The 26557-nt window shown below is 41.7% G+C and overlaps 1 protein-coding gene across 1 annotated transcript in view; it reads left to right on the top strand.

The window, feature by feature from the left end:
• Window positions 1–22098, top strand: part of LOC126204435 (protein takeout-like) — a 52293-nt gene extending 30195 nt beyond the window's left edge. The window contains exons 3-6 of the mRNA XM_049938824.1: window positions 2328–2478; window positions 6758–6894; window positions 14036–14185; window positions 21835–22098. Of these exons, the coding sequence (XP_049794781.1) occupies window positions 2328–2478; window positions 6758–6894; window positions 14036–14185; window positions 21835–21989 (593 nt within the window). The 3' untranslated portion in view covers window positions 21990–22098. The remainder of the gene's footprint in view (window positions 1–2327; window positions 2479–6757; window positions 6895–14035; window positions 14186–21834) is intronic.
• The last annotated feature ends 4459 nt before the right edge of the window (window positions 22099–26557 follow it).

The raw sequence follows: 26557 nt of genomic DNA, 5'->3' as shown, positions 1-26557 counted from the left end.
CTGAAGAAAACATATAGGGTACGCGCCGATGATGTAGAATCATGAAATTTGGCAAGAAGGAAGACTTCACAGTCAAGTAAAGGAAGTTACGAAAGTAGTTAAATTGTAATTATATCAAATCAAAAAATATTTTTTTGGCATTAAAAAGTTACATTGCATTCGTAACCTGTCAAAAATGTATGGAAGTACTGTAGCGATTTTGAACTGGGTTTCAGTAATACGTAGAGTGATTCACGAGGAAGGTTTGTGTGTATGATTTACAACTATTTGGTGCTAATTGGCTGAGCTACTATGAAATGAAGTATCTTGCAGCTGCGAAAACAATGCGTTTGCCATATAGCGGTGACAGGCGTCAGGCTGTCCCACTGCTGTACGGACCGACAATCTATGCCTACGAAATGTACAGCATATGTAATATTTCAAAGCAAGGTAATACTGGTAACTGATGCAGGATTGCAATCCCATTGTTTCGGATAAGGTCCAATATCCCTTAAAACATCCATTGAAGCGTTCTACAGAACAACTGAACGTTTATATAACAACAGTGGCCCTATGACCAGCCTTGCCGTTTTCTTCTCTGGAGACTTCCGTCAAATCTTACTGGTAAGACTGGACGAGAGCGGACGAAGTCAGTCCACCTGAAATTGGTATTTAATATAGCACGTTAATGTACGTCCAAAATTAATGAATTAAATGAAAAATTACAATGGTGAATGTCAATTTGCACAAAAAATTCAAACAAACTTAAAATTAAAAAATTCTCGGAAGTCATAGAATTTCTGTGACCGATGTCATGCATGTACGAATATTGACAATAGGCATCCAGCCGTTTAAGTTAAGATGTTATTTTCTTTTCTTTTGAAGATTAGCAGTTTCAGCGTTTCACTACGCCATCTTGGAGAGATGCTTATGCATATGGGACCTGAAGGTGGAATAGTGAAATGCTGAAACTGGTCGCCTTCCAAATAAAATGAAATAACATCTTAAGTTACACGACTTTTGGTGAATTTCATTGACATTGATGGGCAAATATCGTCCAAATTCTTGATGTCCTGGTTGGATGGACTGTCTATATACATTATTAAGATTTTTACAGAAACCTCGGTGCACGTGCCCTATTCGCACATATCGTGATGTCTTCTATAAGTTATCAGCCAACCACAAATTCCCTTCAATCTACTTTATTTTTCGTCTTGTTGTACTTAGACTGACTTAACAATTTTAGACCACCATGTCTGAGATTTCTTTACCCCATCTACCTCGCTTTAACCACTCTACTTTCTACTAATTTCGTATGGTTGCTAACAACCTCATCTTCGAAGGCCCCTAGCCGATAACCACCCCGCCCCCCTTCAAAAATGGTTCAAATGGCTCTGAGCACTATGGAACTTAACATCTATGGTCATCAGTCCCCTAGAACTTAGAACTACTTAAACCTAACTAACCTAAGGACATCACACAACACCCAGTCATCACGAGGCAGAGAAAATCCCTGACCCCGCCGGGAATCGAACCCGGGAACCAGGGCGTGGGAGCCCCCCCCTTCCATACACACACACACACACACACACACACACACACACACACACACACACACACACAATACTACTATTTGCTCTTCGTCTAACGACCTCGTTAAACACTAATGTTCCTTCCTTACTTTTAGACTCTCTGACTACATTCTAGAATTGGTCGCTCTTGTATACCATTTCCTTTCGAAACGAACTGCATTTTCCCAGAAATGTTTCAAAAAATCTTCCGTAATAGTACCATTTGCTCCTTGTCTAACAACCTCGTTAAACTCTAACGTTCCTTCCTTACTTTTAGACTCTCTGGCCACATCTTACAATTGGTCGCTCTTGTATACCATTTCCTTTGGAAAAGAACTAGATTTTACCATAACTGTTTCAAAAATCTTGCGTAATAACGACGTAGGACTTTGACCTATTTCATTTTTCACCTTAGAGTTACCCTTTAATATTTAAACGGCTTAACGTAAAACACATGTTAGCCGCTGAGATTGTAATTGGATACTATCGGGTGCTTTCTCTTTGTTATAGATCTCGTCTTACATCTATCCACATTTAAAGCGAGATGCCATTGATTACAACAATTGGAAATTTAGTTCAAAGCTTTCTGCACTTCCGTCTGCTCGTCGAACAAAGATACATTCTTGTAGACGGCAGCTTCAATGCCGAACAATCTGATAGTGCTGCTGCCCATATCTGACTATTTATGTATGTTCCCAGAATTATAGTTCCTATTACGCACCTATAAGGGACGGCGTTGCAGCTCCAAGGGAAATCTGACGTCGTCATTATGTGCAGGTGTTCGCAGTCTCGGCACGCAGCCTATCGACCCGCTCAAGATTGTGGCGCTCAGCATCGCCGAGGAGAAGAACAAGCCGGTCGCCGTCAACCTCGACTTCTCTGACGTCACCATCTCCGGCGTAGGCAGCTCCGTCATCGACGCCGTTGAGTGAGTACTCAGCACGAAAAATCTGTGCACAGAGTGAACGGGACGATGGCGATTGCTATACTGAGAAAGGAACCGCGGCCGTTCTTCATCAACGATTTCGTCCGAATTTATGGTATGTGCAGGGCCTGGGCAGAAATAAAAGTGACAGACGTAGGTGGTCCACACGACCAAGTGTTTAGAAAAAGCAGCATTCTTGCGTGGGTCGACCGACGTGTGAACCGTTTAGATTCTAGGCTGCTGTTGGTGCAGCGGGCTGAGTACATATCGGTAATCTGAGGGTTGTGGGGTCCACTCTATATTCGGGAGGTTTTTTTTTTAAATTTTTACGTTATTTGCACTACAAATAAACCGAAATAATGTTATGCATATTGCATTTATTAAAATTTTCATATCATGCATCAAAAAGAAACGCAGAGGAAAATTTGGATTGCAAATAAATTTCCGAGAAAAGATTCTACTTATAGCGTCCACGACGCTTCTTGCTAATAACTTTGCAAGACAGAATAGTAATTAAAGTGTACGTGTCACAGTATTCTGTTAGTTGCACTTTATCCTACGAGTAGCCCCCGGAAGCTAATGCAACCATGCGGTATCTAGTTTCATCGTTAAGTAAAGACATTGAGCAAAAAGCTTCGAAACAGCTCTTATCTCATCGAGTGAGAAAAACAAATCACCTCCCGAGAGGCTACATCAAAATAATTCCACTGTATCTACATCAGCAGCTATCCTAGCCGATTATATGCAAAAGGAAGCGTTACGCGTGGTTTATTACCAAATTGTGTGATGAGAGAGAATCTGTTATGAATTTAAACAAAGTTTATTTTTCTATAGAAACTTTAAGCAACAATGTAATTTTTAAAATGCAGCGTTTACGATGTGCGCAGAGAAAATTACTGCTTCCCCTATTTCTACGATCAATGTCACTCAACACATGTAAGACATCAAACGTAAAATTATAAAAGTGCCTAATGTTACATCCGAAGTTCTCGTGTTCAGCTTAAATACCGTTCCGGAAATGTATTTGCAGTTATAAATTTACGTTTACATTTCCTTTTGATTCCTTTTATGAAACGATTAATAAATATAATGTACTTATCATTGCATGGGTTCACTTACAGTGTAAGTAACGTTAAAAATTGAAAATAGAAGAAATTACCGCATGAGAACTCGACTCACAACTCTCGGATTACCCTCCTGCACTCTTCTCGCTATGCCAAGCGCAGTCTGGAAGCTATACTAACACAAATGGCTCATGCCTCGCCCGATCCATGCCAAAAACTCTAGTTTTTCTAAACACTCGGCCATCTGGATCTTGCATTTCTGTAACTTTCATTTCTGGCCAAGACCTGCGTGTAGCATAAATTTGGACGAAATCGGCGGTGACGAGTAGGCGCGGTGTTCTTCTGAGTGGCCGGCCAGAGCGGCCGAGCGGTTCTTGGCGCTTCAGTCTGGAATCGCGCGATCGCTACGGTCGCTGGTTCGAATCCTGCCTCGGGCATGGATGTGTGCGATGTCCTTAGGTTAGTTAGGTTTAAGTAGTTCTAAGTTCTAGGGGACTGATGACCTCAGAAGTTAAGTCCTATAGTGCTCAGAACAATTTTAACCATTTCTTCTGAGTGACACAGTAAATAAACGAATTTATCTACTCGCTGCCGTTCGTGCCAAAATACTGAGTGGTTATAATGAAAGGGATGGTGTTCCGAGTACTGCAGTGTGGGCTGTATACATTAGATGGCACCAAAACATTGCACGTCTGTTCATTAGTCCGGTGCGCCCGCGCAATAGTCCGAAAAAATAATACGAGGGCAGTTCAATAAGTAATGCAACACATTTTTTTTCTGAAACAGGGGTTGTTTTATTCAGCATTGAAATACATCAGGTTATTCCCCAATCTTTTAGCTACACAACACTATTTTTCAACGTAATCTCCATTCAATGCTACGGCCTTACGCCACCTTGAAATGAGGGCCTGTATGCCTGCACGGTACCATTCCACTGGTCGATGTCGAAGCCAACGTTGTACTGCATCAATAACTTCTTCATCATCCGCGTAGTGCCTCCCACGGATTGCGTCCTTCATTGGGCCAAACATATGGAAATCCGACGGTGCGAGATCGGGGCTGTAGGGTGCATGAGGAAGAACAGTCCACTGAAGTTTTGTGAGCTCCTCTCGGGTGCGAAGACTTGTGTGAGGTCTTGCGTTGTCATGAAGAAGGAGAAGTTCGTTCTGATTTTTGTGCCTACGAACACGCTGAAGTCGTTTCTTCAATTTCTGAAGAGTAGCACAATACACTTCAGAGTTGATCATTTGACCATGGGGAAGGACATCGAACAGAATAACCCCTTCAGCGTCCCAGAAGACTGTAACCATGACTTTACTGGCTGAGGGTATGGCTTTAAACTTTTTCTTGGTAGGGGAGTGGGTGTGGCGCCACTCCATTGATTGCCGTTTTGTTTCAGGTTCGAAGTGATGAACCCATGTTTCATCGCCTGTAACAATCTTTGACAAGAAATTGTCACCCTCAGCCACATGACGAGCAAGAAATTCCGCACAGATGGTTCTCCTTTGCTCTTTATGGTGTTCGGTTAGACAACGAGGGACCCAGCGGGAACAAACCTTTGAATATCCCAACTGGTGAACAATTGTGACAGCACTACCAACAGAGATGTCAAGTTGAGCACTGAGTTGTTTGATGGTGATCCGTCGATCATCTCGAACGAGTGTGTTCGCACGCTCCGCCATTGCAGGAGTCACAGCTGTGCACGGCCGGCCCGCACGCGGGAGATCAGACAGTCTTGCTTGACCTTGCGGCGATGATGACACACGCTTTGCCCAACGACTCACCGTGCTTTTGTCCACTGCCAGATCACCGTAGACATTCTGCAAGCGCCTATGAATATCTGAGATGCCCTGGTTTTCCGCCAAAAGAAACTCGATCACTGCCCGTTGTTTGCAACGCACATCCGTTACAGACGCCATTTTAACAGGTCCGTACAGCGCTGTCACCTGTCGGAAGTCAATGAAACTATACGAGACGAAGCGGGAATGTTTGAAAATATTCCACAAGAAATTTCCGGTTTTTTCAACCAAAATTGGCCGAGAAAGAAAATGTGTTGCATTACTTATTGAACTGCCCTCGTAGTTCCACTTTCTGCCACCAGGTGGAAATATGGCGTTGTATGCAGTCAGTATGTGAAATGTTTTCTGTTTTGACGTTAGTATGCTGCTTGTCTCTGGGCAAGATGTGTTAATTTCTTTCGTGAAACCACTATTGGTGCTAAAGGGATAAGAAGGTTAAAGTTTTCTGTAGTAATCCCAGCGGCTTTTGAGAAGGAAGACTGTGCACTGCTGGTAAAGTTGTTTCATCAGAACGACAACAACAGTCTGCATTGTGGGAATATTGCCACAGAAATAGCTGCGAAGAGGCACGTGCCAATAAATGGGCTAAAGAATATGATCAAGAAATTGGAAGAAACAGTTAATTGGGTCGTGCAGCACAGAGAGGCAGATGTTCCATTCTCATGGTAAATGTTGATGGAGTTGTTATAGCTGTAGCCAACCCTGCAGCACATGCACCAAATTCTGCAACAAGTGCTCGAGCTGCACCATGGGAACAATCTTTCCCCTGGTCAACAGTTTAAAAGATTTTTGAGTCGCATTTTACAGTGGTATGTCTACACTATTTAGAATGTGCACCCAATAAAGCCAGAAGACAGGCTTCAACGTCGTGAATTTGCCCTTCGTTTTTTGTCATGCATGGAAATTGATGACATGTGGCTGGGAAATATTCTTTGAATGGATGAGGCACATTTTCATCTGCACGGTGCAGTGAATGCACAGAATTGTCGCATATCGGGTTCTATTCCGCAACATGTTGTGCGGAACTTCCACTGCACGCAGCTTATGTGACTGTGCGATGGGATCCCACAATCCCGTTGATTCTCGGTCCGTTTTTCTTCGAGGAGGTGACACCTCACGGACCTGTTAGGAATGTAGTGACATCTACACGTGATGGAGATCTCCTTGTGCAGCGCGTGATTCTGGTTTGCGGATTACTGACATAGATAGAGATGTAATGGTTAAGATTTCTTCTTCCCCTTCACTGACACCGGAAGTCAACAGTCACGTATACAACCAATATACAAGGATATGATTAAGATTGATCTTGCTGTGTCGGTTTCATTCTGAACCTCTGAGTTGAGAATCTATGTTCTGACTGTGCAGTTCTGTCGCTGTGTTTGTGCGTCAATGACGACATGCGGAACGACGTGTTCGCAGGATGACGCCCGGCAGCTACGACATCAAGATAATCGCGCACGCTGCCTCCCCTGTTACAATGAACGGCAACTACAAACTGGAGGGGAAGGTGCTCGCGCTGCCCATCCAGGGGATGGGCGACTGCAACATCACCATCTGTAAGTATCCATCACGAAAGGGTGACTAGCCTGCAGGTGTAACACATCACACTCATGAAATGTCCGTCCGGTAATAGGTGTGTTCGGGAATTTTTCTTTTATGAAAAGAGTTCCATTTATTCGTGTACGTTAATGTTATCCTATCCAAAACAGTAACCATCAGAGGTTACACGCCTATGCCAGCGCCTTTTCCAGTCTCAGAAACGCATACGAAACTCCATCTTCGAGATAACTTTTAATCTCATCTATGCTTATAAAATGGCGGAACTTCAAGATTTTATTCATTTTGTCAACAGAAAAGTGTCACATGGGGCCATGTCTGGCGAATATGGGGGGTGCGCCATCATTATATTATTACGTTTGCGCGAAAATTTATGAACAAGAAATATGAGGAGCTGCATTATCATGGTGCAAAAGCCATCAATTGTCTCTCCACAAATCCAGGCTTCTTTTTTTTCGGAATCCTTCATGCAAACGGCGTTGCCCTTGCAAGTAGTACTCGTTATGGATCTTTTGACCTTGTGGCTATAACTCACGGTGCACTGTGGCGTCAAATTCGAAAACACGGTGAGCATAATCTTAATATTTGAGCGCACTTGTCCAACTTTTTACGGTCTTGTCAATCCAGAATGCTTCCTCTGGAACGACTGAGCCTTTGTTTGACGTGTTTCATAACCTGCTATGACACGTTTCAGAAATTCTGCATCGTTGTTAATAGGAGCTCGTGACTCCTGAGCAACTTGCATTACGCGCTGTTTTTGATCGAAACCCAACGATTTTGGAACAAATTTTGCTTCACATGTTTCAATTACACATTCCCGACATATTGTCGGTGGAAGAGCGCTCTATAGAACACTGAAAAATTATATGTTTTAGCCTACAGTAGTAGATTATTTTTCCTACTGGCTACCGGTTTTTGTACACACTACCACCCATTGACAAAAAAAGGTCGATTACATAGAATAGCAGCGCAAGAGCAATTACAAAAATATCATCCTCTATGCCAGCAAAAGTTTGGTATATTATGCCGAACAGAAAAAGTATAGGCAATCTTTTACAATAGGCACGCAGTTGCTTCGCTCGCTTTCCAAGTAGGACTTTCCAATACTGAAGGATAAGGTCACTGTTGAGCTATAAATAGATATAAATTGCGACCAGCAGTGATACGAGTGCCGTCCTTGTACAGAGTTTATTTTCATTTTTTAAAAATGTTTCCATCTTTAAAAAATAAATAAAAATAAACTGTGCCCCCTTATCACTGTTGGCCGCAATTTACATGTCTCCGCAATATCCTTTCTTCCAAGAGTGCTAGTTCTGCAAGGATCGCAGAAGAGTTTCTGTGAAGTTCGTAAGGTAGGAGACTAGGTACTGGCATAACTGGAGCTGTGAGGACGGGTCGGAGTCGTGCTTGGATAGCTCAGATGGTAGAGCACTTGCCTACGAAAGGCAAAGGTCCCGAGTTCGAGTCTCGGTCCGGCACAAAGTTTTAATCTGCCAGGAAGTTTCATATCAGCGCACACTCCGCTGCAGAGTGAAAATCCCATTCTGGAAACGAATACATGGTTCAACCGACAGAGAAACTACAGACAGGTTTCACATTAAAAGAAAGAATAAACAATTCAGTTAATATGAAAAACAATGATGATCCTTTACGACTGTTTTCATTCGATTACTCTCACGGAGTGAACACACTCGAAACAAACGAATAATAACCCAGCCAGTATGTAAAACTACATCAACTGTAAATGGTTACGATAACATATTCCACCTCTTAGCAACAAGTAGTACTGAACAAATAGGGAGCATCGTGATCGATACAGGGATTAGTGACCATAAGGTCGTTGAAGCGAGAGTCAGCATCGTAATGTCTAAAGCGACCAAAAATGTATGCGAAATATTTCTGTGTAAAACTAAGAAAATACAAATTCAGTTGAGACCTTCCTAAGGAACAGTCTCCATTCGTTCCAAAATAAATATATTAAATATATAAATATAGGCCAGATGAGGCTTAAATTCAGGGAAATAACATTGACAGAAGTTGATAATACCAAATAAATAAGAAACGGGCCAGGTCCCCATGGTACATAAAGGGCCTCAGAACAGTGTCGCAGCAGTAAAGAAAAAAGCATGCCAGACTGAAAAGAAAGCAAAATGTCCAAGACTGTCGATGTTTTACAGAAGGTCGAAGTTTAGTGCGGATTTCAATGAGAGATTCCTTTCTACATCAACATCTACATCTACATCCATACTCCGCAAGCCACCTGACGGTGTGTGACGGAGAGTACCTTGAGTACCTCTATCGGTTCTCCCTCCTATTCCAATCTCATATTGTTCGTGGAAAGAAAGATTTTCGGTATGCGTCTGTGTGGGCTCTAATCTCCCTGATTTTATCCTCATGGTTTCTTCGCGAGATATACGTAGGAGGGAGCAATATACTGCTTGACTCTTCGGTGAAGGTATGTTCTCGAAACTTCAACAAAAGCCTTTACCGAGCTACTGAGAGTCTCTCCTGCAGAGTCTGGAGTTTATCTAGCATCTCCGTAACGCTTTCGCGATTACTAAACGATCCTGTAACGAAGCGCGCTGCTCTCCGTTGGCTCTTCTCTATCTCTTCTGTCAATCTTACCTGGTACGGATCCCACACTGGTAAGCAGTATTCAAGCAGTGGGCGAACAAGTGTACTGTAACCTACTTCCTTAGGATTCTTCCAATGAATCTCAGTATGACGTCTGCTTTACCGACGATCAACTTTATATGACCATTCCCTTTAAATCACTCCTAATGCGTACTCCCAGATAATTTATGGAATTAACTGCTTCCAATTGCTGACCTGCTATACTGTAGCTAAATGATAAGGGATCTTTCTGTCTATGTACTCGCAGCACATTACACTTGTCTAGATTGAGATTCAATTGCCATTCCCTGAACCATGCGTCAATTCGCTGCAGATCCTCCTGCATTTCAGTACAATTTTCCATTGTTACAACCTCTCGATATACCACAGCATCATTAATAGTTTTTACAAAGAAACTCTCTCTTGAAATCTTGAATGGACTCTGCTGGTATGTTAAGTACACCAGCGGCAAGACACAAAGAAATCCTTCACTTCACAATAGTAATAGTAATGTTACCGACGGCAGTGCCACTCAAGAGAAGTTAGTCTCACGGTTTTCCGAAATTCCCTTACCAACGAGGACGAACTAAAAGTGAAAGGAATGGCACTTCTGGATTGAAGTTTATGCAAAGCGTAAATGGTGGACGGAACAAAAAGTGCTCAACTGCTTTGTCTTGGTCTATGTATGCTGTATTTCCAGATTCTGGTACTCCTGGTCGCCTATAGGCTCCGAAGAAATAATATCGATATTTCGACATTGCTATTATACTAACGATATCGGCCATTGCCCCCATCTGTCGGGCTTTTATACTTTTACTTTCTATATATTTTTCCTGGATATTGTGTGTAAGTAATCACAGTTATCTAGCATATTTTATCAAATAAACTTAACAACACAATTTCATAAAGAATTTCCAGTATCAGATTCATATGACAATAATTAAGGAGATGAGAGATTGTCAAATTCACAAAAATAACAGTAAATACAAATGCATTTGAGACAAAAGCTAAAGATGACAGGATTTCTAAATGGAGAAACTTTTAAAATCGCGTTTGAGTTGAGGCCCACCGGAACTCCACACCCCACAAGATGGAACAAATTTTGGTTTCGTCAGATATTGTCAGCAACATGCATAGACCCCTATGTCATAGCACAGACAGAAGTTTCACTGTTACATTGTTTCCTGACGTCAGTCTTTACACACTGTACGATTTTAACCATGACCAGCAACTTGACAGCTGGATTTTTGAAGGAATTTGATACGAGGTTTAAGGACAGTGAGCTGACACGTTTAGTCACTGTGCCAATGGTTTTGGACACTAGGTTCGTCTTTGAAGCGAAATTTATCTCATAGAACTATAATTTAGATTGAACATTTCCCTGGAGTGCTGTCAGTAAAGGCACCATGATCAGACACAGAGAGAGAAATGAAAGAGTAAGATAACATTATAAGCCGCTCGAAATGAACACGACCAGGAAAATGGAGGCGTCTTTTACCTTGTTCTGATAACCTTGAGTTAGCAGACTTGGCATCTCCTGTAGCTGTCAATCAGAGGACCAATCCTGTAAATGTGGGAAAATCTCGAGCATGCGTACCCGACATTGTTACTTGTTAGCAAGAAACTAGCTGAGTGGTATTACAAGTTCAGTACCAGCTAAGACCCCATTTTCAAGAGCTGGCATCATCATTACTGAAAAAGAAATAGAAAAATATTGTTAATCCTGTTAGAACTGAATGTCTGAAGTATAGCACAGCTCACTTGTCAATTTAAATAACGATATACATTAACGTTGCTGCTTTGTCGTTCCTATTTGCGATTCAGAAGATTTGCCTTTACTCAAAGCTTACATTAACTTCAGTGCCACTCCGTAGCTTCATAGATTTTCTTTATCTAGAATCTGATGAAAAATTACAAAGAATGAAAAATACCTTCAGGATCACTATTGATTTTCTAACAATGATGATCCGTTTTTACCTGAGTAGCAGATCGTCTTCAGATGTAACGTTGTAAGGTGCGGTTTGTCAGTAGTGACCGCTACTAATAAACTGCACGTTGCAGGACCTGATTCGAACATTATGTCATAGTCAGACCGAAAATGGTTATCAATGATTAAAACAATAGTTTTTCATTCATTGTACGAAGAGGGATCTCGGTTTACTGAGACATGCCGCCTACTATTAAATATATTACAGTTCTTGCACACAAAAATTAAACAAATTTCTTGAAACATATTTATAAATCAACAATAACAGAAATATAATACAACAAGTAACAATTTCTTGTCTGCGGACTAACAAGGTTTTGTTTTTCGAAGTAGAGTCACCCTTTCTGATATGCACTACTGGCCATTAAAATTGCTGCACCACGAAGAAATGCAGATGATAAACGGGTATTCATTGGACGAATATATTATGCTAGAACTGACATGTGATTACATTTGCACGTAATTCGGGTGCATACATCCTGAGAAATCAGTACCCAGAACAAACACCTCTGGCCGCAATAACGGCCTTGATACGCCTGGGCATTGAGTCAAACAGAGCTTGGATGGCGTGTAGAGGTACAGTTGCCCGTGCAGCTTCAACACGATACCACAGTTCATCAAGAGTAGTGACTGACGTATTGTGGACGAGCCACTTGCTCGGCCACCATTGACCAGACGTTTTCAATTGGTGAGAGATTTGGAGAATGTGCTGGCCAGCGCAGCAGTCGAACATTTTCTGTATCCAGAAAGGCCCGTACAGGACCTGCAACATGCGGTCGTGCATTATCCTGCTGAAATGTAGGGTTTCGCAGGGATCGAATGGAGGGTAGAGCCACGGGTCGTAACACATCTGAAATGTTACGTACACTATTGAAAGAGCCGTCAGTGCGAACAACGGGTGACCGAGAAGTGTGACCAATGGCACCCCATACCATCACGCTGGGTGATACGCCAGTATGGCGATGACGAATACACGCTTCCAATGTGCGTTCACCGCGATGTCGCCAAACACGGATGCGATCATCATGCCGGCCGGTGTGGCCGTGCGGTTCTAAGCGCGTCAGTTTGGAACCGCGTGACCGCTATGGTCGCAGGTTCGAATCCTGCCTCGGGCATGGATGTGTGTGATGTCCTTAGGTTAGTTAGGTTTAAGTAGTTCTAAGTTATAGGGGACTGATGACCTCAGTAGTTAAGTCCCATAGTGCTCAGAACCATTTGAACCATTTTTGATCATCATGATGCTGTAAACAGAACCTGGATTCATCCGAAAAAATGACCTTTTTTTATTCGTGCACCCAGGCTCGTCGTTGAGTACACCGTCGCAGGCGCTCCTGTCTGTGATGCAGCGTCAAGGCTAACCGCAGCCATGGTCACAGAGCTGATAGTCCATGCTGCTGCAAACGTCGTCGAACTGTTCGTGCAGTATGGTTGTTGTCTTGCAAACGTCCCCATCTGTTGACTAAGGGATCGAGACGTAGCTGCACAATCCGTTACAGCCATGCAGATAAGATGCCTGTCATCTCGACTGCTAGTGATACGAGGCCTTTGGAATCCAGCACGGCGTTCCGTATCACCCTCCTGAACCCACCGATTCCATATTCTGCTAACAGTCATTGGATCTCGACCAACGCGCGCAGCAATGTCACGATACGGTAAACCGCAATCGCGATAGGCTACAATCCGACCTTTATCAAAGTCGGAAACGTGATGGTATGCATTTCTCCTCCTTACACGAGGTATCACAACAACGCTTTACCAGGCAACGCCGGTCAACTGCTGTTTGTGTATGAGAAATCGGTTGGAAACTTTCCTCGCGTCAGCACGTTGTAGGTGTCGCCACCGGCGTCAACCTTGTGTGAATGCTCTGAAAAGCATCTTCTTCCTGTCGGTTAAATTTCGCGTCTGTAGCACGTCAGCTTCGTGGTGTAGCAATTTTAATGGCCAGTATGTATCTAATCTATGACGAACCGAAAATATAAATATAAGTGGCGATGAAAATATTCTGTGCGAGAGTGTTGCTGTAGCATATATGCAACGCATCGCGACTCTGATGCTGGTAGATAAGCACCGACAGTAGGCAAAAGATTGCTGTGGCATTCTTGTCTTTCCAACGTGCATGCGGTAAATGCGAAACGGTCAACTAACGGCGACGTCATTACCAAATGTGTCGGAACTCGACCAACGTTCTGTCATTCCTTTCTTGGCTGCCTAAGGGCAAACATCCGTAGACGTCCACCGAAGAACGAAGAATGTGGGAGGGGCTCCACGTCTGTTGAAAACCACCATTGCAGACCGATATCCTCAATCTGGTGCGTCAGTCGGGTGATTACCTCTGTGCTCACGGCGATTTTGTCTGATTGGCATACCGATTCTGGATTGTACAGTGTTCGAACGGAAACTTTTTGAAAGTCCCTGATACTTCACCTTCCCTATATCGTCGGCATCGATACCATATAGATGATTTGTCGAAATGTCGGTAGTTCAGAAAGTTTTTCCATCAGCAGGGAGTACAATCAGTGAAGCAACTGCTACTGTTCCAGCCAACACGGCAGTGGAGCTCCTGCTGAAGGGCGCACCGCTGGAGCAGGACGGCACCACCTACTTCGACGTTAAAGACTTCAAGTTCAGCTTCACCACGGACCGGGTCTACCTCACCTTCAACAACCTCTTCAACGGAGACAAGGCACTCGGTGAGAACTATCGCACTCTGCTGCAACCATGAGCTGCTCTTGTGGTCTCCAGCCCGATTACTGGTTTGATACAGCTCCGCCCGCTACTTCATCCCGTGCATGTCTCTTCATCTCTGTGTAACTACAGCAAACTGCATCCATTTGAACCTAAAGCCTTGGTTTCCCTAACAGTTCCCCCCTCCCCTCCAAACAGTTCCCTCTAGTACCAAATTTATGATTCCATGATGCCTCGGGTTAGATTAGATTAGATTAGTACTTGTTCCATATATCATGAATACTACACTTCGCAATGATGTGGAACGCGTCAGATTAATAAAAGGTGTCTATACAATATATTACATTACACAAAATATTACATGACACTTAATATTTTTAATTTTTTTGTGGTGGTAGGGGAAATTACCCACTTACTATATCCAAAAATTCATCTAATGAGTAGAAGGAGTTGCCATTAAGAAAGTGTTTTAATTTCGTTTTAAATGCTATATGGATATCTGTCAGACGTTTGATGCTATTAGGTAAGTGACCAAAGACTTTTGTGGCAGCATAATTTACCCCCTTCTGAGCCAAAGTTAGATTTAACCTTGAGTAGTGAAGATCATCCTTCCTCCTAGTGTTTTATCCACGTACACTGCTATTACTTTTGAATTCGTTCGGATTGTTAATAACAAATGTCATAAGTGAATATATATATTGTGAGGCTACAGTGAAGATCTCTAGCTCTTTAAATAAGTGTCTGCAGGATGATCTTGCATGAGGTCCAGCAGTTATTCTGATTGCACGCTTTTGTGCAATGAACACTCTTTTACTCAATGATGAGTTACCCCAGAGTATCATGCCATACAAAAGCAGAGAATTAAAATAGGCTTGGTAAGCTAATTTACTGAGATGTATATCGCCAAAATTTGCAATGACCCTAATAACATAAGTTGCTCAACTCAAACGTTTCAGCAGATCCTTAGTGTGTTTTTTCCAGTTCAACCCCTCATCAATGCATACACCTAGAAATTTTGAATATTCTACCTTAGCTACCGACTTCTGATCGAAGGCTATATTTATTAATAGTGTCATTTCATTAACTGTGTGGAACTGTGTGTACTATGTTTTGTCGAAGTTTAATGAGTGCCCATTTGCAGAGAACCACTTAATGATTTTCTGAAAAATATCGTTTACAATTTCACCAGTTAATTCTTGTCTGTTGGGTGTGATAGCTATACTTGTATCATCGGTAAAAAGTACCAGCTTTGCGACTTCGTGAATATAGAATTGCAACTCATTAATATATATATTAAGAACAGCAGAGGACCCAAGACCGAACCTTGCGGTCCCGCAGTCTTGATTGTTCCCCAGTTTGAGAAATCACGAATTTGTTGCCTATTATGTGAACTGCTTATATCAAGTTTCTGCACTCTTCCAGTTAGGTATGATTTAAACCATTTGAGCACTGTCCCATTCATACCACAGTACTTGAGTTTATCTAGAAGTATTCCATGATTTACACAATCAAAATCCTTTGATAGATCAGAAAAAATCCCAACAAGTGACTTCCGGTTACTCAGAAGATTTAATATTTTATTAGTGAAAAACCCTTCTGGAAACCAAACTGACAATTTGTTAAAACTTTATTTTTACAAAGGTGTGAAGCTACTGTACAGTACATTACTTTTTCAAGAATTTTGGATGAGGCAGTCAGAAGAGAGATTGGGCGGTAGTTGTTGACATCAGACGTATCCCCTTTTTTATGCAGTGGTTTAACAATGGCATACTTCAGTCTATCTGGGTAAATACCCTGCTTCAGAGAGCTATTACATATGTGGCTAAGAATCAAAACTTATTTTTTGGGAACGAGCTTTTATTATCCTGCTGGAAATGCCATCAGTTCCATGTGAACTTTCATTCTTGAGAGAGTTTAGTATCTTCCTAATTTCAGAAGGAGGGGTGGGGAGGTGGGTGGAATTTCAATTGTATCAAATGGTGTGGGTGAGGCTTCTTCCATTAACTGCCTGCCTGAGTAATATCAACCGATTTCATCTTTCAGTCAAATTGTGCAATAAATTTCTTTCATTTTTTTAAGTTAGATTTAATACATGTTAATCAGTTACTCATTCTGCCTATTTAATTTTCATCTTCATTCTGTAGCAGTACATTCCAGAGGCTACTACTCTCGTGTTGTCAGAATAGTGTATCGTCCATTTTTCACCTCCTGACAAGTGTAAACTTCAGACACACATCTTCAAAAGAGATTTCCTAACATCTGAACTTCCATTCAATGTCAACAAATATGTATTTTCATAAACGTTTTTTTATTACTGTGGATTATTTGTTCCATGTCTTCTGTAAATCGGTCATCATCAGTTATTTAACTGCCGAAATAGCAAATGTAGATGTAGATTCAGAATATGCCACTTCTTACTTTCTTCATGAAGGATATGACAATAGGAATTACCATGAGGCCTTATTTTCTCCCGGCGTTTACAATCTTCAAATAACTTATGGGACCGCAGCCGGCTGATGCCGTCGACAACCGCCGATGTTTCGACAGGAGCACACCCTGCCTTTTTCAGGGCAAAACTGCAGCATGTAAGCTCTGTGCACCGATTTCCAAGCGTTTGCCAGTGGTACATTTTATCACTTTTGTTGAACAGGCTGTTTCTAAACTACCTTCTGCGGTTGCGAAGGAGGGAGGTATGTTATGTACTGACTGGGGCATGTCCACCCAAGAGTAATATCAGAGCGACTGAGACGGCTGCTTTTCGTTTAATTAGAGTTGAGCAGGATGTCCTTCTTTTATCTGTGGCCGAGGGCAATGCTACCGCTGTTTTGGACAAGCGGGATTACGTTCAAAAGATGCTTTGTTTACTTTCTGATTTAACGTATTCCAGAATCGGTGCCACCACACGAGAAGTGTTGAGAGAAAGACTAACAGCCTCCTGAAGAAAAGTTCCTTATCCCTGAAGACCATCAAGTGTCTCATTTCGATTCGTTCTCTTCCCCCTAGGATATATGGCCTCACTAAGATCTGCAAGGAAGGGGTTCCTCTTGGCCCGATTGTAAGTAACATCGTTGCTGCGACATATCATGTAGCAAAATACCTTGCTACTTTGTTGAGCCCTATAGTTGGTCGGTATGAACACAACATTAAGATCTCGGTGGACGCCTTACATCGATTAGAGGGAATGCGTTTGAATGGCTCTGATATTCTAGGAAGTTTTGATGTGGGCCCTCTATTCAGCCGTGTTCCTCTATCTTATTTGTTACGGTTGATTGACGTTCGGTTCGGTGCTGAACTAACGAACCTATTTGGACATGTGTCGACTTCGAGTTACTTTTTATTCAATGTCAAGTACTACGAGCAGACAGATGTTGTTGCTATGGAAAGCCCATTGTCACCTATTATCGCCAATTTGTTTATGGAATACAGTATTTCAAGGAACGGACCTTGGAGTCGACGTCTTTGGAATCTGCGTGTTTCTTTAAATATGTAGACCAAACTTTTGTTGTTTGGGCCCATGGCAATAAGAATTTTGAATGACTTTTTAGAACAACTGAATTCAATCCATCCGAATATTCGTTTCACAATAGATGGGGTTGTCTTCCCTTCCTTGGTGTGTTGGTCTGGAGTGAGGTGGATAGTACTTTGGGTCATGCTGTTTACAGGAAGCCTGCTCACACTGATTTGTATCTGCAGGCAGACAGTTGTCAGTATCCAGCTCAACGTGAAGAGGTACACCGTACATTGCTTCAGAAGGCCCAAGTCATCTCGGACCCTGAGAGTTTATCAGCTGAGTTAGTCCATCTCGAAGTCGCTTTCGTCAGACTGGTTGAACTGAAAGACAGGTTGCGCTAGCGACCAATTGTGCGCCGGACGAGTGATGATAATACCGAGGTGGCACAATAGTTTACGGGCCTTTTGCCTTACGCAGAGAGAATTTCGAACAGAATTGGTCGTATTTTGCGGAAATATGATGTGAAGTATATTTTCCAACCGCAACCTATGATTAGCGTCCTTCGAGGCTACGCAAAGGATGATCTTGGTTTGTGCAAGGCGGGTGTCAACCTTATTCCTTGCAGATGTGGCAAGTCAAATATAGGTCATAGTATCAGGTCTGTGGAGGACCAGTGTCCTGAGCAGAAGCGGCACACAGCCGAGCAGATCCGCCTTTGCACAACATTATCTTGGCACAGGTCATTCTATGGAATATAGCAACACTGAGATTCTGACATTTACTTCCAGTTATTGGGATAGTGTTATTAAGGAAGCTGTCGATATTAGATTAGCAAGTAACCTTGTAAATAAAGATGACGGCTTTTGTTTAAATTCTGTGTAGAGTCCTGCTCTCTTCCTTGTCAAAAAACAGATGCTGCCTCACCTGTTGATTATTAATTTCTCTCTCGATAGCTTCTGAGATCGGTCATCTTTGGTTTGTGATAGCGCTAGTGTTTACAGTGCGTGCGTGTTATCTTTACCTAGTTACAGTGGAAACCGGGTTTAAATTTCACTTGCATAACACTTATTTCCTGCAGTTTTGCCTTGAAAATGGCAGAGTTGTACTCCTGCCGAAATATCGGCAGTTCTCGACGATGTCACTCGGCTACCTTACCGGGTTTTACCGTTCTTGCTGCATCCCGGGGAAAATTAAGCTTCCTTTCGTTGGAGAAGTACGGGTCACGAAAATCCCTGCTACCTGTGACCTTCCACCAGCTCGTCTACGGGGACGCAAACAGAAGCGACACTGTTCGCCAGACGTCACAGAATCCCACTAATGTCCTAAATGACTCTTGCTCTACATTCTGCAAATGTATGTATGATGTCTCTAGTACAGAAACACCTGGCAGCTCGAGACCCCAAACCAACATTAAGTGATCTGGTTCCGGCTGTTTGTAGTGAGACTACGCCTTGTAACTTCTGTCAGTACATCCGTCTATTTGTCAGTGCAAGTGGAACGGTCCTACGATCTTCTCGCTGTGTAACCTTCAGTAGGACCAGTACATATTCTACTTGCCGCAATGTTCTGAGTCCACTCTATCACAACTTTTTCTGCACTCATTATTGTCTATGTGATCTGTCAATACGATTTTCCCCATGTCCCTCATGCCAAGCGACGTCCACTTCGAATCTTATAATGACGTTATACACGCAAAGTAGCCGTCATGTGCACATACCACAGGAATGGTTCTTTTCTTTGCTGAAAAAAATCTCGCAAAAGAACAAAGGTTTAATTAACATTTCCCACAGGCATGAAAATACTGGAGTAGCAGTCAGGTAGCGTTCGAACAAGATTTTCACCGCATACCACTATCCATTTCCGTCATTGTATGTAGTACTATATCGTATGTGTTCGTTAAACTGCGGCCAGCGGGTAAAATATTCGTGTGGCCCGCGGTTCTCAGCCGTATGTTGTAATAATACGCATCTAGCAACTAACAGCCAAATCCAGAATATCAACTCGCATTAAGAGCTTCTTAAGAGAGTAATTTTTCCACTCAATAACGTCCAAAGACAATTGAGGCAGTAAGATTGAAATATATGCTTAATTTTAATTGAGCTGGTAACTTCGGTAGTAAAATAACTTAAGTTGGCCACTTACCTCAGAGACAGAGGGATATGTCTTTCAATACTGACAACTCACGAGTGTCAGCGATTCGTACCGTCAGCGACTCGTACCGATCAGCCGCTATAGCATAAATTTTGACACAGACTGCCACCTGAAAATACGGTTTATATTCGTAACAAGGATCACGAAAATAAATTAAGGTAGGAAAGAAGATTAGTGTTTAGCTTCTCGTCGACATCGAAGTTATTAACGTGGAAGCCAAAATTCGGAATGTTTGAAAGGAACCGTAGCGGCATTTGCCTGGAGTGATTTGGGGAATTCAGGGAAAATCTAAATCTGGTGGCTAATGAACCACTAATTTACGTAGGTTGCCAATTAATAACAATATCGATACAAATGCGGACCGAGGTGCTATTGCACCAGGTCAGTATCGCTCTTGAACAGAAAAGTTTGACGGCCAATGGTCTAACTTAACAGTGGAGTCAACGTCTCATTTTTGTTACCCTCTGCTTTAGCAACGGACCAAGCGGCCAGCAAGTGACACTTCTGAACAAGATACAATTTTACCGATTAAACTGATTTATTAGATAGTTTTCACAATAGAGAGCGTATGTAATTCCATAATGATGGAGGATAATTAAAAATGGACACCACATTTGTCATTCTTTAGTTTCCTAAGGACCCTGCGAAGTATGAAACAGTACATTACAAGACAGTTTATTTATGATTAACTTGTAACGTTTAGATATTCACAGAAAAATGTAGTTTTCCTCTAATAATGAAAAATTGCTAGTAAACACCAGATGACATTACCTTTTACAGAAAGATGTCTTGAATCTACGCAACAACGCGAAGTTTTGCTCGCTACACTTTTAGCTGAATCAGTGAATGTGAAACGTAGCAGACATGTGTGGAACGTAGTAGCTACATTACTTAACGTATCACCACATCCGTAGCTGAAGGGTAAACCACATAAACGTCGTAATAAAATGTCAAATTCAATAAAACTGTTTCCCAACACAGAAGAAAACAATTCCAGTATTCTTACTACATCTGACGCAAAATGACAAGAATATTCTGCATATTCGCTGTTGAAGGAGGACTATTTTTATTTACAAAAATATTCGTGTATTAGGAAGTCGAATAAAGTGTAAGAATGGGTTATCATTAGACTTCGTTAAAATTTTTTTTCACGTCAAGAAAAGTGCCTATCATTACAAGAACAGACCACAACAGAATTATATGCTTCTAAATGGTTCAAATGGCTCTGAGCACTATGGGACTCAACTGCTGAGGTCATTAGTCCCCTAGAACTTAGAACTAGTTAAACCTAACTAACCTAAGGACATCACAAACATCCATGCCCGAGGCAGGATTCGAACCTGCGACCGTAGCGGTCTTGCGGTTCCAGACTGCAGCGCCTTTAACCGCACGGCCACTTCGGCCGGCTATATGCTTCTCATGCATGAAACTGTATTTATACTCTCTTGCTGTCGGCAGAGTAAACTGCAGCTATACACATATGCAAATGTATTTCTTCACGAATAAGTTGTAGTTTATGTCGCTGAATCAATTAAATCCGGTTGTTTTTACATTTCTCGATAATTCACGTTTCTTGATATCTCATTAATGCATAGAACGCAAAAATCCAACAGTTATTTCGTTAATTAAGTAGAAAAAAGAATAAAAACGTACATTATCCTTACGAAGCATGTGTCTGCCGCCTTTCTTACCACTTGGAGTGCTAGTGCCGCTCCAGCTGCCAAACGGTAACAGATTTCACACCATATAGAGGGTGGTGACTGTGTACTAGGCTTTGGTAACAATTTATTTCCGACTACTGTTCTCTGCTAACGTCTTCCACAGTTCCCACTTACTCGAAAGTACGACGTTTCAATCTTTACCGCTGGTGTTCTGGACCACGTGCAATAGCAAGTGTAGTGGTCCTACATCGCATCTTGGGATTTACTGAATTTTTTATTTCCCGATGAAAGAGAATGTTGTGTCATACAATCCACGTACGTGACTAGATGTCAATTATCTCCTTGGGATTAATAAGCTGTTCCTTGCTAATCAATTTGCCTTTCGTTGCAGGAGACAACATGAACAAGTTCCTGAACGACAACTGGGAAGAAATCCTGAAGGAGCTCAGGCCGACAATTGAAGAAGCATTTTCTGTGGCCTTTAAGGACATCTCCAATAATTTATTTCACAAGGTGCCATACAATGACATCTTCCCACCAAAGTGAAAACTACACTCCCATCATAGACTCACTTAGATTGAAAGAATACTCATTACTGAGTTTCCATTTTATACATTTGTACAAAAATACGCCTGTTACCAAATAAACGTGTTTTAATACTTTTTCGTTTTTCATTCTAAAGCGGTACAAAACTCCCATTGAACAAGATATGTTATTGGTATTCCAGTAAGTTACGGAGATCTTAAACTCTGAAAATGGAAATTCTCTGATTTCAAAATTCCGTAATATATTATGCAGTTGTAAAATAAGCACCCAACGGTAGAAGAGCTACTAGAAAGGTTTATTCTAAATCCCATTCAAGAGGTCATTGATTAAATAATCCTCGTCGAAAAGGTGGCTTTAGCAAACATCAAATCTACTGCTACTAGGTTTTAACATTGGCAACTCTAGCAGAAGCTGGATTTCAACGAGGTCTCAAATATGCTGCAATTTTTGTAGATCTAGTGGCAGCTTATGGAACTGCATGAACGGAGCGATTGATGTCAAAGTTCACTGAAATCATCCCAGGCCAAAAGCTGGCGTTTGTAGTAATAGGTGTACACTGTGACAGGCGCTTTAAGGTTTTCGTGAATAGAGATCAGCCCTGGCAGCAATTCGAAGGCCTATTCAATCTGAGATGATAATTCCTCAGTTGGTATCCACATTTACTTCATCTGCTGCATTTACCACTTCTAGATTTTCGTGTAATATTCTAAAGAAATAAATGAAACTATAAACTGGGTGAATGAGAGTAATTAATTAAAAAAAATATTTTGTCTGATGGTACCCAGTATGAAGTGGTTATGATTTTATATATGAAAGCCCCTGCTTCCAAATAGCTTTGCGTCTAAAAATAGCTGAAATGAGTGTCTATTTAAAACGTCACTTGCAACTCTGGCAACTTTATGTTTTAGTTTGATTGGTAGGATACTGAGAAAAAGTAGTCATTTTACAAAGGAGGTTACTTACTAAATACTCACATGGCACATCCTAGGACACAGCTCAAGTGTATTGGATCGATACCAAACAAGACTGTTGGAAGACATTGAAAATATACAAAGATGGGCAGTACCAAGGGTCACATATTCGTTTTATGATGAGAGAGTGTCACGAAAGTGCAGAAAATGCTGAGCTGAAGAAGCTTGCAGTTACAAGCAAATTATCTCTAGAGACAGTGCGTGTAACGTTTCAAATACAAGCAATATGTGACACATTTATGAATATACCACAGCTCCCCATGCGTACCTATCTTGCGGTGATTATGAAGATAAAATTAATCTAATTACAGCTTCCACAATGTTATTTAAGAAGTCATTACCTAGCACTCTATGACTTAATTAGTAGTACGAAGAGAAGTACCTTCTGCCGTGCAGATCATGAATGCACATGGAGAGCAGAAGTAGATATATGTTGTGCAAGAAACCTTGCAATGAGGAACGCCCAAACACGGCACTGCTAGAGTGACCTTGAAGTAGCCAGTCGTGGCTCAAGTTTCAGAAAATGCGACGGTAGTCGCAGTGCGAAACACAAACCTGACCTACAATCACCTGGTGACCCTTGTAGCGAGCAGCAGTGGAGCAGGTTACATTGGCTGGTAGGGCTCTGTGGGCTCGTTTCATCGTCGCTGGATCATGGCGGCGGGCAGCGAGGTGGCAGCATAATGCACCATAAGAGGCTTGCCTTTAATATTATGCTGCAGTAGGATGCGGTACCCAGAAAACGAAATGAATGTACAAGGAAAAATATTGCAACAGGCTGGATCTTAATTGGAAGAAATGTATCGCCATTGGCGGAAACTCAAGACGAGAAACTGATTACTAGATAGTGCACACCACAGAAAGAAGAAAGACAGGGAAAGTTAGGGACTTTGCCCCATGGCCCCAGATGTAAGCAAATGCGAATCATTTAGTCAGCCTTAGTTAGCAGACAATATTGTGTAAATGAATGCCGACGACACAGGGAGTTGAAGAGTTTGGAAACGTTTTATACAGGGCGAAGATAAAATTCGCGCATTCGGAGTTAACAGTGCAATTCGTCATACACTGGTAATACGAAAACGTCTGTCGCAAAATTTCATCCTGCGCATATTTCAGGCAGTAAATGGACGTTAAAGCTAGGCAGTCTGGCAACACAGTAAACACGTGTACGGTAACTGTCTGTGTCTGTACACCTGATCAGCATTGAGCAATTGGTGCAGTGGATAGACTTTTTGGCTTAGCCTGCAGGAGGTCGAAGGTTCGATTCTGGATCGAGGCTTATTTGTTTTAATTTTTTAAGACAGCAATTACAGTGTGTCTTCTACAAAACATTTGAAGTTACCTACTACGAACACAGGAATGGAAATACAATCGTTTTCATAGGTAAGTTTCTAAAGAAGTCTTTTGCATGGCGTGGATGTGAACGATTTCGCACCACTCCATCCACTAAATTCCAAACTTGTTTTGTGCGTACCCTTCCCCAACGGTCCCATCGATTAATACCAACTACAATCCGGCGCGCAGGTCGCCCAGTGCGGTGTCGAATGTAATAAGACCTGCACCAAGGCGGCCGGACCTGCCCCGTAAGGGGCCTCCCGGCCAATGACGCCAAACGCTCATTTGCATTTTCCATACCAACTACTATTCTTCCCAAGTTTAGGTCTATTACATTTCATTGGGCCTTCACCGGTAAGACCAGCAACGTGCTTTGCAAATAATTTCTATGGGACCAGTGGGGGAGGATACACACAAAACAGGTTTGGAATCTAATAGATGCAGGGGTGTGAAACAATTCGCGTCCACGACGTGCAAAAGACTTCTTTAAAAGATGACCAATGAAAACGATTGTACTTCCATTTCTGTATTCATAGTATGTAACTACATATGTTTTGCAGAAGACCCACTGTAATCGCTGTATGACGATTAAGACGCCAGATACCGTACCACGCAGACAACTTTTAGCAAATAAAATCAAATAATCCTCGACCCAGAACTGAAGCCTCAACCTCCTGCATGCTAACTCAAAATGCTATCAACTGCACTAACTGCACAGCTTTGCTCTACTTGCTCATAGAGGTAGTTGCCGTACATGTGATTACAGTGTTGCCAGATTGCCAACGTTTAACGTCCATTTACTGCCCGTAACGTGGGCAGGACGAAATTTTGTGTGAGACATTCTTGTATTGCCAGTACGTGAGGAATCGCCATGCGAAGTCCGAGTGCTCGAATTTTTCTTCGCCCTGTATATAACTGAATTTGAAATGGTATGAAATTATTGATCCTTTCAATGGAGATAACTTTTGCACCTAACATTGAAAGCTAAGTTTCGTATCGGCTGAGGTCAAGTGCATATCATTTTGAAGTCACACACAGTGTTTCGACCTCTATCGAAACAGTTACTACCGTCAGCCAGCGCCCCGAGTGTCCGCTCAGAGGAGAGATTAATACACAGAGCGACAGGTCAGACGGTACGCAATGGCGCATAAGGTCACGTACAAATGATACTCACTGCTATAAATTACTAATAACTGAAACGAAACACAGCGCTAAATAATGATAATGAGACTGGATTTTCAAGCACTATCAAATCATAACACATGCATCCATTCATACAGTATTATATCGTGAGGCATAGTGAGGCAACAAAACAATAAAAATGTGCGGTATAGAAAATCAGTTTTATATTTCTATTTTGTTCTATAGCAGTACAAAAATCCATTTTCTTTCAAATCACCTTTACTTATGCTCATACATTTTTGCACATAGAAAATAACCCTTCTGCGTCACAGGAAGTAACAGATGCACACTAAAGTGAAGAAATTTCAGTCAGTCAGATCATGTTGACCGTATTTTACATTTTCACTGCAAAACGTTAATTTGTCTGCTTCGTAAACTAAAAAGCAGGATTTGATCCGATAACGTTTTTCATCTTATTTCTTTGCTGCGACTCCAGCTGCTCCATAGGATGATTGCAAGGATTTTTCAACTTCTTCAATAAATGTCAAAGATTTTACCATTTACTTTTCGTTTCCAACTTCCTTACTGTCGCAGGCAAATGCACAGAACTTTATTTGATGTAAATCAGATCTTTATTCAAATTGGTTTTCTTGTATGGCACTTCCACACGCTGCATTACTCGCTTCGAAAGTGTTCGCGAACCACAACCGACAAAAAACAACTAATCACAGTAGCTTTAAGATTTTCAATGGAATGGAGCAATCAGATATTTACTTCAATAAATGTGCAAAAATTTACTGTCTGTTACCGACTTAACCTCATTAAAATTATCACTGTAAAAGATGACAGCATTTATCCAGGTACTCCATTTTGTTAAAATAGGTAGTGGTGGTAAAGCTAAATCTGGCAGTTTATTTCTAAATGCGGCAACATTGCTTTCAATACCAACACTACCAAAAAGAGACGGTGCATTTCATGTGACTTAACTAATGCTGTCAGAATTGTTAAACCTCTGTATTATGTGCCTCCATTTACCTTTATGGTGAAGGATTGTCGTATTGTACACGTTCTGTTTCAGCTATACGATGTAGCTGCATGGGCTAAACATGTAACGTTAAAGTGAAATATTTTAATAGTTTT

The sequence above is a fragment of the Schistocerca nitens genome, chromosome 9 (genome assembly GCF_023898315.1).
Source record: "Schistocerca nitens isolate TAMUIC-IGC-003100 chromosome 9, iqSchNite1.1, whole genome shotgun sequence".
NCBI classification, from domain to species: Eukaryota; Metazoa; Arthropoda; class Insecta; order Orthoptera; family Acrididae; genus Schistocerca; species Schistocerca nitens.
Note: the sequence above shows the minus strand (reverse complement) of the source record. Positions and strands in the feature narration are given on the sequence as shown.